This window comes from Eptatretus burgeri, chromosome 24 (genome assembly GCF_056783735.1).
Source record: "Eptatretus burgeri isolate ZD-2024b chromosome 24, Ebu_testis_v1, whole genome shotgun sequence".
In the NCBI taxonomy this organism is placed as follows: domain Eukaryota; kingdom Metazoa; phylum Chordata; class Myxini; order Myxiniformes; family Myxinidae; genus Eptatretus; species Eptatretus burgeri.
Window position 1 is genome coordinate 753,157 of NC_140984.1, and position 12,121 is coordinate 765,277.

General features: G+C 49.9%; 1 protein-coding gene across 5 annotated transcripts in view; it reads left to right on the forward strand.

The window, feature by feature from the left end:
- Nucleotides 1-10,282, forward strand: part of LOC147007842 (uncharacterized) — a 10,819-nt gene extending 537 nt beyond the window's left edge. Inside the window, exons 1-6 of one of the 5 annotated variants that reach the window (XM_085866323.1) lie at nucleotides 1-211; nucleotides 5,668-5,708; nucleotides 8,654-8,684; nucleotides 8,715-8,781; nucleotides 9,181-9,298; nucleotides 9,530-10,282. The exon at nucleotides 1-211 is cut by the window's left edge and continues 537 nt beyond it. In XM_085866323.1, coding sequence (XP_085722449.1) covers nucleotides 1-211; nucleotides 5,668-5,708; nucleotides 8,654-8,684; nucleotides 8,715-8,781; nucleotides 9,181-9,298; nucleotides 9,530-9,742 — 681 coding nt within the window. In that variant the 3' untranslated portion in view covers nucleotides 9,743-10,282. Of the gene's footprint in view, nucleotides 212-660; nucleotides 1,439-5,667; nucleotides 5,709-8,653; nucleotides 8,782-9,180; nucleotides 9,299-9,529 lie in introns of those variants that run through there. The other 4 variants (XM_085866320.1, XM_085866322.1, XM_085866319.1 and 1 more) reach the window with 4 other exon arrangements.
- Nucleotides 10,283-12,121: the final 1,839 nt, after the last annotated feature.

Genomic DNA, 12,121 nt, shown 5'->3' on the forward strand with positions numbered 1-12,121 from the left:
GGAACACCCCAGGTGGAGCTTGTCCGTGAATGGCTGTCCTTTGGACGGTTCTCCGTGATCGGTAAAAACCCTGACGATGTTCCCGGGACGGAGACCCGCGGTCACGAGGGTCCACTATTCGTGATCGGCACAGAACGAGGGGGAGAGAGAACTTACCGATCGGGCTCCAGTTTGGGATCCAACACGTCCTTCTCCAACATGGCGACTCCGGGTACATCCCGTGTGGACACGGGGAGTGAGAGTACATCTCTTGTGGACACGGGAAGTCAGAGTACATCTCTTGTGGACACGGGAAGTCAGAGTACATCTCATGTGGACACGGGGAGCCAGAGTACATCTCGTGTGGACACGGGGAGGCAGAGTACATCTCATGTGGACACGGGGAGTCAGAGTACTTCTGGTGTGGACATGGGGAGTCAGAGTACATCTCGTGTGGACACGGGAAGGCAGAGTACATCTCATGTGGACACGGGGAGTCAGAGTACATCTCGTGTGGACACGGGAAGGCAGAGTACATCTCATGTGGACACGGGGAGTCAGAGTACATCTCGTGTGGACACGGGGAGTCAGAGTACATCTCATGTGGACACGGGGAGTCAGAGTACATCTCGTGTGGACACGGGGAGGCAGAGTACATCTCATGTGGACACGGGGAGTCAGAGTACTTCTGGTGTGGACATGGGGAGTCAGAGTACATCTCGTGTGGACACGGGAAGGCAGAGTACATCTCATGTGGACACGGGGAGTCAGAGTACATCTCGTGTGGACACGGGGAGTCAGAGTACATCTCATGTGGACACGGGGAGTCAGAGTACATCTCATGTGGACACGGGGAGTCAGAGTACATCTCATGTGGACACGGGGAGCCAGAGTACATCTCGTGTGGACACGGGGAGGCAGAGTACATCTCATGTGGACACGGGGAGTCAGAGTACTTCTGGTGTGGACATGGGGAGTCAGAGTACATCTCGTGTGGACACGGGAAGGCAGAGTACATCTCATGTGGACACGGGGAGTCAGAGTACATCTCGTGTGGACACGGGAAGGCAGAGTACATCTCATGTGGACACGGGGAGTCAGAGTACATCTCGTGTGGACACGGGGAGTCAGAGTACATCTCATGTGGACACGGGGAGTCAGAGTACATCTCGTGTGGACACGGGGAGGCAGAGTACATCTCATGTGGACACGGGGAGTCAGAGTACTTCTGGTGTGGACATGGGGAGTCAGAGTACATCTCGTGTGGACACGGGAAGGCAGAGTACATCTCATGTGGACACGGGGAGTCAGAGTACATCTCGTGTGGACACGGGGAGTCAGAGTACATCTCATGTGGACACGGGGAGTCAGAGTACATCTCATGTGGACACGGGGAGTCAGAGTACATCTCATGTGGACACGGCGAGTCCCTTGACTGCTAACATGAACCCCTTAGCGGGTAGGTGGCACAATCAGCGATACATGTTCCTCCATTCCCAGAGGACATAAACGGTTCAGTGTTTGGGTCTGTCAATGTTTGGGTGTGTCAATGTTTGAGTGTATCGGTGTTTGCTGGTATCAGTGTTTGGGTGTGTCAGTGTTTGACTATCGGTGGTTGGGTGTGTCAATGTTTGAGTGTATCGGTGTTTGCTGGTATCAGTGTTTGGGTGTGTCAGTGTTTGGGTGTGTCAGTGTTTGAGTGTATCGGTGTTTGCTGGTATCAGTGTTTGGGTGTGTCAGTGTTTGACTATCGGTGGTTGGGTGTGTCAATGTTTGAGTGTATCGGTGTTTGCTGGTATCAGTGTTTGGGTGTGTCAGTGTTTGGGTGTGTCAGTGTTTGAGTGTATCGGTGTTTGCTGGTTTGACTGTTTGGGTGTATCGGTGTTTGCTGGTTTGACTGTTTGAGTGTATCGGTGTTTGCTGGTATCAGTGTTTGGGTGTGTCAGTGTTTGGGTGTGTCAATGTTTGAGTGTATTGGTGTTTGCTGGTATCAGTGTTTGGGTGTATCTGTGTTTGGGTGTGTCAGTGTTTGAGTGTATCGGTGTTTGCTGGTTTGACTGTTTGGGTGTATCGGTGTTTGAGTGTATGTGTTTGGGTGTATCGGTGTTTGGGTGTATCAGTGTTTGAGTGTGTTAATGTTTGGGTGTGTCAGTGTTTGGGTGTGTCAATGTTTGGCTGTGTCAGTGTTTGGGTGTGTCAATGTTTGAGTGTATCAGTGTTTGCTGGTATCGGTGGTTGGGTGTGTCAGTGTTTGGGTGTGTCAATGTTTGACTGTATCGGTCTTTGCTGGTATCAGTATTTGGGAGTGTCAGTGTTTGGGTATGTCAATGTTTGGATGTGTCAGTGTTTGGGTGTGTCAATGTTTGAGTGTATCAGTGTTTGCTGGTATCAGTGTTTGGGTGTGTCAGTGTTTGAGTGTGTCAATGTTTGAGTGTATCGGTGTTTGCTGGTATCAGTGTTTGGGTGTGTCAGTGTTTGAGTGTGTCAATGTTTGAGTGTGTCAGTGTTTGGGTGTGGCAATGTTTGAGTGTATCGGTGTTTGCTGGTATCAGTGTTTGGGTGTGTCAGTGTTGGGTGTGTCAATGTTTGAGTGTATCGGTGTTTGCTGGTATCAGTGTTTGGGTGTGTCAGTGTTTGACTATCGGTGGTTGGGTGTGTCAATGTTTGAGTGTATCGGTGTTTGCTGGTATCAGTGTTTGGGTGTATCTGTGTTTGGGTGTGTCAGTGTTTGAGTGTATCGGTGTTTGCTGGTTTGACTGTTTGGGTGTATCGGTGTTTGAGTGTATGTGTTTGAGTGTATTGGTGTTTGGGTGTATCAGTGTTTGAGTGTGTTAATGTTTGGGTGTGTCAGTGTTTGGGTGTGTCAATGTTTGGGTGTGTCAGTGTTTGGGTGTGTCAATGTTTGGGTGTGTCAGTGTTTGGGTGTGTCAGTGTTTGAGTGTATCGGTGTTTGCTGGTTTGACTGTTTGGGTGTATCGGTGTTTGAGTGTATGTGTTTGAGTGTATTGGTGTTTGGGTGTATCAGTGTTTGAGTGTGTTAATGTTTGGGTGTGTCAGTGTTTGGGTGTGTCAATGTTTGGGTGTGTCAGTGTTTGGGTGTGTCAATGTTTGAGTATATCGGTGTTTGCTGGTATCGGTGGTTGGGTGTGTCAGTGTTTGGGTGTGTCAATGTTTGAGTGTGTCAGTGTTTGGGTGTGTCAGTGTTTGAGTGTGTTAATGTTTGGGTGTGTCAGTGTTTGGGTGTGTCAGTGTTTGAGTGTATTGGTGTTTGCTGGTATGAGTGTTTGGGTGTATCTGTGTTTGGGTGTGTCAGTGTTTGAGTGTGTCAATGTTTGGGTGTATCGGTGTTTGCTGGTTTGACTGTTTGAGTGTATCGGTGTTTGCTGGTATCAGTGTTTGGGTGTGTCAGTGTTTGGGTGTGTCAATGTTTGAGTGTATTGGTGTTTGCTGGTATCAGTGTTTGGGTGTATCTGTGTTTGGCTGTGTCAGTGTTTGAGTGTATCGGTGTTTGCTGGTTTGACTGTTTGGGTGTATCGGTGTTTGAGTGTATGTGTTTGGGTGTATCGGTGTTTGGGTGTATCAGTGTTTGAGTGTGTTAATGTTTGGGTGTGTCAGTGTTTGAGTGTGTTAATGTTTGGGTGTGTCAGTGTTTGGGTGTGTCAGTGTTTGAGTGTATCAGTGTTTGCTGGTATCGGTGGCTGGGTGTGTCAGTGTTTGGGTGTGTCAATGTTTGCGTGTATCGGTGTTTGCTGGTATCAGTATTTGGGTGTGTCAGTGTTTGGTTATGTCACTGTTTGGATGTGTCAGTGTTTGGGTGTGTCAATGTTTGAGTGTATCAGTGTTTGCTGGTATCAGTGTTTGGGTGTGTCAGTGTTTGAGTGTGTCAATGTTTGAGTGTATCGGTGTTTGCTGGTATCAGTGTTTGGGTGTGTCAGTGTTTGAGTGTGTCAATGTTTGAGTGTGTCAGTGTTTGGGTGTGGCAATGTTTGAGTGTATCGGTGTTTGCTGGTATCAGTGTTTGGGTGTGTCAGTGTTGGGTGTGTCAATGTTTGAGTGTATCGGTGTTTGCTGGTATCAGTGTTTGGGTGTGTCAGTGTTTGACTATCGGTGGTTGGGTGTGTCAATGTTTGAGTGTATCGGTGTTTGCTGGTATCAGTGTTTGGGTGTATCTGTGTTTGGGTGTGTCAGTGTTTGAGTGTATCGGTGTTTGCTGGTTTGACTGTTTGGGTGTATCGGTGTTTGAGTGTATGTGTTTGAGTGTATTGGTGTTTGGGTGTATCAGTGTTTGAGTGTGTTAATGTTTGGGTGTGTCAGTGTTTGGGTGTGTCAATGTTTGGGTGTGTCAGTGTTTGGGTGTGTCAATGTTTGGGTGTGTCAGTGTTTGGGTGTGTCAGTGTTTGAGTGTATCGGTGTTTGCTGGTTTGACTGTTTGGGTGTATCGGTGTTTGAGTGTATGTGTTTGAGTGTATTGGTGTTTGGGTGTATCAGTGTTTGAGTGTGTTAATGTTTGGGTGTGTCAGTGTTTGGGTGTGTCAATGTTTGGGTGTGTCAGTGTTTGGGTGTGTCAATGTTTGAGTATATCGGTGTTTGCTGGTATCGGTGGTTGGGTGTGTCAGTGTTTGGGTCTGTCAATGTTTGAGTGTGTCACTGTTTGGGTGAGTCAGTGTTTGAGTGTGTTAATGTTTGGGTGTGTCAGTGTTTGGGTGTGTCAGTGTTTGAGTGTATTGGTGTTTGCTGGTATCAGTGTTTGGGTGTATCTGTGTTTGGGTGTGTCAGTGTTTGAGTGTATCGGTGTTTGCTGGTTTGACTGTTTGGGTGTATCGGTGTTTGAGTGTATGTGTTTGAGTGTATTGGTGTTTGGGTGTATCAGTGTTTGAGTGTGTTAATGTTTGGGTGTGTCAGTGTTTGGGTGTGTCAATGTTTGGGTGTGTCAGTGTTTGGGTGTGTCAATGTTTGAGTATATCGGTGTTTGCTGGTATCGGTGGTTGGGTGTGTCAGTGTTTGGGTGTGTCAATGTTTGAGTGTGTCAGTGTTTGGGTGTGTCAGTGTTTGAGTGTGTTAATGTTTGGGTGTGTCAGTGTTTGGGTGTGTCAGTGTTTGAGTGTGCCAGTGTTTGGGTGTGTCAATGTTTGAGTATATGGGTGTTTGCTGGTATCGGTGGTTGGGTGTGTCAGTGTTTGGGTGTGTCAATGTTTGAGTATATCGCGTTTGCTGGTATCAGTGTTTGGGTGTGGCGGTGCTTTGGTGTATCAATGTTTGAGTGTATCGGTGTTTGCTGGTATCAGTGTTTGGGTGTGTAAATATTTGAGTGTATTGGTGTTTGCTGGTATCAGTGTTTGGGTGTATCTGTGTTTGGATGTATCGGTGTTTGAGTGTATCTGTGTTTGGGTGTATCAGTGTTTGGGTGTGTCAATGTTTGAGTGTATCGGTGTTTGCTGGTATCAGTGTTCGGGTGTATCGGTGTTTGGGTGTATCGGTGTTTGCTGGTTTGAGTGTTTGGGTGTATCGGTGTTTGAGCGTATCTGTGTTTGGATGTATCGGTGTTTGGGTGTATTAGTGTTTGAGTGTATCTGTGTTTGGGAGTCGACGTTATAAGCTCGGTTGGCTCTGCGCTTGCTTGTGAAGTGAAGTTGCTGCTCCCAAGTTCCCTCTGCGATGAAAATGAAAATCCAATCTCTTTGTTTGCAGATGACATGGAACACAAAATGGAGGCCAAGACTGAAGAAGCCGTGAGTTCGCCGACGATGTGTCCCATCTTGATGTCTTCCTTTCTTCAATGTCCGCTCAAGCGAACCACGTGTCGAGCCTTAGTCATTCTCTGACCAATCGTATTGTCATCCTACCTATCCGTGTGTCACGGCTCCATCCGAGTGATCCATACTCGTGTTCAAATTATCAATAATTTATGACGTGAATAATAGATATGAATCATGCGCTCGTGTTTTAAGAAACAGGATTGATGTTTTACTAATTATAATTATTTATTTATTACGTGCACCCACGCATTGTCTTATCTCTTGATATATAAAGAGGAAGAGATGGATGTTCAACGATTGTTCGTCGGGGTGGGAATGATAAATTATCTTGGGATTATTTGGGTATCACCTTACTACCTTCAGTAAGGAATTCTCTTGAGGTATTGTGATGGTTGTGGGAGTGCGGGGAGGTGTCAGTGACGATTTGTGGTGTTTGAGGTGTATCACGTAAGAAATGCCAGCTCGGCTGTGGGATCAGAAATAGAACCTTTTTGTATTTATTTTTCCTTTTCCTTCAAGTTCCCCTCCCTCCACCCATCTCACTTGACTCCACACAGCATTTTTACTGATGTGTGCACAACCACAACTGTGTGAAGGACTCGACCCTTTCCGTCTGGCAGGAGGAGAGAAGAGAGGAAGAATAAAGCAGAAAATTATTTTTATCTTATTTGGAATTGAAATTCCAGGTGAGGTATTGTCAGCGCGCACCGTCCGTCTCTTATTTTGACTTCTCCGGCCAAACCGCTGGGCCGAACCGGCTGATACTTGGCAGCAACGTTCCGCTCCTGACCGGTCTCGGTCATGGCGATTGCAACGCTCGTTCCGCTCCTGACTTTAAGTCGGTCAAAATGGCCAACTTGGAAAAACAAATTTCAAACATCTTCACCAGACCCACCAGTTAGAATGCTACCAAATTTGGGTTGCAGCTTTAGGCCAGGGTAGGGATATTAAATTGTGGAGGTCATTCCAATTACGTCACCGGAAGTGTGTCAAAATGGCCACCTTCGTCAATTTTTGGAAAAAATCGTGTAAATCCCTCAAAAAAAATCTTCTTCTCCAGACTCACCAGTCAGAATCCGACCCAAATTTGGGTTACAACATTGGGACAGGGTCGTGATGTTAAATTACAGAGGGCACGCCGATCATGTGACCGGAAGTGTGTCAAAATGGCCGACGCGTAAATTCCCATCACGCCCACTATCCTCCCACCATCCCCCACCAGCCCTCTATCCCCCCACCACGTCCACTATCCCTACCACCAGCCCACTATCCCCCCACCACGCCCACTATCCCGCCCAGCAGCCCAATATCCCCCACCACACCCACTATCCCCCCACCACGCCCATTATCCCCCACCACGCCCACTATCCCCCCCACCACGCCCACTATCCCCCCCACCACGCCCACTATCCCCCCCACCACACCCATTATCCCCCCACCACGCCCACTATCCCCCCCACCAGCCCACTATCCCCCCACCACGCCCACTATCCCCCCCCACCACGCCCAGTATCCCCCACCACGCCCACTATCCCCCACCACGCCCACTATCCCCCGCACCACACCCACTATCCCCCACACCCACTATCCCCCACGCCCACTATCCACCCCCCACTATCCCCCATCACGCCCACTATCCCCCACCACACCCACTATCCCCCCACCACGCCCACTATCCCCCACCACGCCCACTATCCCCCACCACGCCCACTATCCCCCCCACCACGCCCACTATCCCCCCCACCACACCCATTATCCCCCCACCACACCCACTATCCCCCCACCAGCCCACTATCCCCCCACCACGCCCACTATCCCTCCCCACCACGCCCAGTATCCCCCACCACGCCCACTATCCCCCACCACGCCCACTATCCCCCGCACCACACCCACTATCCCCCACACCCACTATCCCCCACGCCCACTATCCACCCCCCCACTATCCCCCATCACGCCCACTATCCCCCACCACACCCACTATCCCCCACCACGCCCAATATCCCCCACCATGCCCATTATCCCCCCCATCACGCCCACTATCCTCCCACCATCCCCCACCAGCCCTCTATCCCCCCACCACGTCCACTATCCCTACCACCAGCCCACTATCCCCCCACCACGCCCACTATCCCCCCACCACGCCCATTATCCCCCACTACGCCCACTATCCCCCCCACCAGCCCACTATCCCCCACCACACCCACTATCCCCCCACCACGCCCATTATCCCCCCACCACGCCCACTATCCCCCCCCACCACGCCCACTATCCCCCCACCACGCCCACTATCCCCCCCACTACGCCCACTATCCCCCCACCACGCCCACTATCCCCCACCACACCCACTATCCCCCCACCACGCCCATTATCCCCCCACCACGCCCACTATCCCCCCACCACGCCCACTATCCCCCCACCACGCCCAGTATCCCCCACCACGCCCACTATCCCCCACCACGCCCACTATCCCCCCACCACGCCCACTATCCCCCCACCACGCCCACTTTCCCCCCACCACGCCCACTATCCCCCCACCACGCCCATTATCCCCCACTACGCCCACTATCCCCCCCACCCCGCCCACTATCCCCGCAGGCCGCTCCCAGAGAGAGCGGGTGTTTCCAGTTGATCAAACTCTTGGATATTTCACTCTTCAAACGAACGAATCCCTGTGGAACACCAAACCCAGACCAACGCAGGTCACGTGACTTGCATCACGTGGGCCGAGTTATATTGTAAACCGATTGCTGATTGGAGGTAGAATCCCAGGGAAGGGGCAAGTGTGAACGGCGACCATGTTTACGGAGACTGCTAACGCAGACAGTACGAGTTAGTGGGTCACGTGTAAATGGTTTAAGCTGTTAAACAGGTTAAGTGGTAAACGAGTGTTTCTCTTCACCTCATCTTCCTCTTTTTAGACGAACGTTCTCGACGTCGGGCACGGGAAAGGTGAGAAGCGGCGGGAGCCGAGCGGGAAAGGTGAGAAGCGGCGGGAGCCGAGCGGGAAAGGTGCTCAGGAAGTGATGCGGGACCATCTCTCGGACAGGTGCGTACAAAATGCAACGTTGAAGGACTCTCCTCTGCGTCGTGTCTGAATGACTCATCAATGAGTCCTTCGTTTTCGCATTCGCTCCAGAATCACTGCTCACCTCCACTCATTCGTTCTTCCATTTGCCCTCCTGCGGAAGCAACTTCCACATCCTCTTCGATCTTTCTTCACGCGAGGGCTTCAACGTGGCTATTCACCACCATTTTAGATCATCCCTCACCCATACCCATGATCTTTTCCAGCCCCGTTAACCCTCTGAAAGCCCTTTTCTTTCCAAACCTCCAGTTTTTCCTTCCACTTTGTGTTCTGTGACCTCCGGATCCATTGTAAGTTGTCGCTCCTCCATGAGCCTCGACTTTGTGTACAAAACCCCCTGTTCCCCTGTATGTGTTTCAGTGATTTTCAGCTTCTTTCTGACGCCATCCCTTGGCACAGTGAGGGAAGCAAGTACAAGAGATTGCGCAAGGTGTGTGGAAGAGGAATAAATATCAAGGTGGTGTGTGGTGTGTGGAAGGTGTGTGGAAGAGGAATAAATATCAAGGTGGTGTGTGGTGTGTGGAAGGTGTGTGGAAGAGGAAGCAAGAATCAAAACCCCACAAAGATGTATTTATTACGTACAACTACAAACATATGTCCAATGATGCGACCAGCAACCGTAGTCTGTGTCTGAATGAATGAATGGAGCCGACCAGCACCCTCACACAAACAGCACCATTGTTGACATGTTTGTGTGCGCTGTTTCCAGGTGGACATTTTGAACGACGCATGTCTCTACATTGACATGTTGAGCGAGGAGGTTGAACATGAGAAGACATTGTTGAAGAAGCGGAAGGACTTAGGGACCGGTGTGCTACAAGGTGGGGACTCTCCTGGTGAGACCAAGCCCCGAAGTTCGATTCTTTCCCTTCACTCGGAAACCTTGAACATTCTCCACGAACCTCCTTCACCACCCGAATGACTTCCTTCCATCCGTGAATTGTGTAAATCCTTCAATTTCATCACTAGAAATCAACTTGTTTAACTTGAACTCAATCACGTGTGCCTCGGTGAGGGTTCATGTCGAGGTGGGAGTTGGTATCCGGTGAGGGATGATGTAGGGGAGAGTGTTTATGGAGGTGTGCGAGTTGATATCGGGGTGCTGGAAGTTGTCGTCCTTATTTTTGGTGTTAGGTAAGTCTCGCTGATGAACAGTCTCCCTGTGACTGCACAGACCATGAGGGGCAGTCGAGGCACTCCCGGGACGGTCTGTATGGGCCGCAAGGGGGAGACCGAGCGCTCTGACTCACGTACTCACCTACCTGGCTTTCATGCTTCCACACATATGTCTGTAAGGTACCTGCTTATGTGCTTTACCTGTCCTCTGTGAGTTTTATATCCTCTTGTAAAAGGTTGTTTTGGCACTGTTGGTCATACAGTAAATATACATGATTACAGTTTCATTAAAAATGCTTACAAATAAATAATTAAATAAAAAACAACAACAACAGGTACTGTTTCCAATTTTTATTTAAGATCCGACTTAACTCTTGATGTGAGAATCCAGTGAACTCCTCTGAAGAGAGACGCAGGTGAGGGTGCTGATGAGAGGTGCACCGAAGGGGATGCAGGTTGAGGGGACGAGGTGAAATAAAAATGAGTAATGCCAAATGGACAGCTCTTTTCCTGAGTGCTGCAGGTTTCTGTGCAGCTCTTTGTTCGGCAGCGAAACATCATCCAACCTCCTCTTGAACCGGAGGTATCACTGGGTCGGCATCTTGCACCTTGTCAGCTGCCGTCCTCACATGGTGCAGCACCTCAGCCAGGAACTTGACAGTCAGGTTGGGCCTCACCACTGCCCTCCTCCTCAGAAACCTTGATGAAGGCCTCCAACTCCTTCTCAGTTAGCTCCTCCAATTCCTCAGGCTCCATGTCGTCCAAGCCTTCCCCTCTCACCTCACATGCCGACCCGGAAACCCTCCCATCCCCTCTTCCATGGTGTTGGGAAAACCTCGGAAGTTGTGGACTACCTCTGGCCACAGGTTTTGCCAGCAAGCATTGATGGTGGAGGCTTTGAATTCATCCAGCGAGTCTTTGATGGCATCGATGCAGTACGCTTTGTTGAAGTCCTTCCAACATTTCCCGACGGTAAGTTCGGGGTCGGGTTCCAGATCATCCAAGATGCGACGGAAGGTGCGGAGGGTGCATCACGTTTTCTTCCGTCGAAATTACCTCTTGGTCGAGTGCTTGGATCAGGGAGGTGGTGTTGGGTGGCAGGAAGATGGCCTCCATATTGGGATGGACCACCTTCAGCACCTCGGGGTGGCCGGGAGCGTTGTCCACCGGCAGAAGTACCTTGAAGGAGAGGTGATTCTCAGCCAGGTACCTCTCCACATGAGGGGCGAAACAGTTGTGGAACGAATCCATAAATATGGCAGCTGTTACCCACACCTTGCTGTTGTCCCTCCAAAATATGGACAGAGTGTGTTTGTTTTTTTTACCCTTGAGAGCACGGAACAACATAATCGGCTTCGTCACGCAGTCCCCTCGACCGTCGGCATCGAGGAGAAGAGTGTGATGAAGACCCTCACCAATCCTGGCCAAGAATTTAGGGGAGTCAACAGAAGATTCTCGAATATACGGTTTATTGAAGTTGCACAGCACTTGCAAGCGGAGGTGGCACAGGGACCAACCACAGCAGTCAGACCCTGTACCCCACTAAATGTTACACTCCAAAAGTTTCACATATAAAACCTATTCCTAGGTGGAGAAAAGCAAGCAAAGAAAGAAACAAAGATTCAAGTGGGCTTTTCCCCCCCTCCCTGCGGCCCTCGGGGAGAATTAGCAGGAAACAGCTCCTTTCTCACGCTTCAAACAGCAAGAGAGTGCCGGCACATCTTCATTAACAGGAGCAAATCCTTTGTAGTTCTCTGAGATTGTTGACACTCCACTGGAATTCATAACAGCCTGCAGAAGCAAGGCTGGCAAGGACACAGGCTGGCTTGTTGGAAACTGCAAAACGAAGACAAAGGCTTGGAAACACAATTTGAAGCAGCCAGGACAAGGGTTTGAATCCAGACACCTGATTAATTCAATTGATGAATGTTTAAATAGGTCAAATGTACAAATATGGACCAATGGGGCCATCATCTGATCCATAACAGTGTCATAACCAAGAGGAACCCGGTCCTTTTCAGCCTTGAAGCCCGATGCTCTCCTCCCTCACTTTGTGCTGAAAGTTCAAATAATTTTTTTTTCTAATTTGGGCATTTTCTTCCAGAGCAGGTCTCGCCTCCATTGAAGACCAACTACGGTACGTTCCCCGTGTCCTTGGTGGCCTTTGCGAGTTGAGCAGGGAACG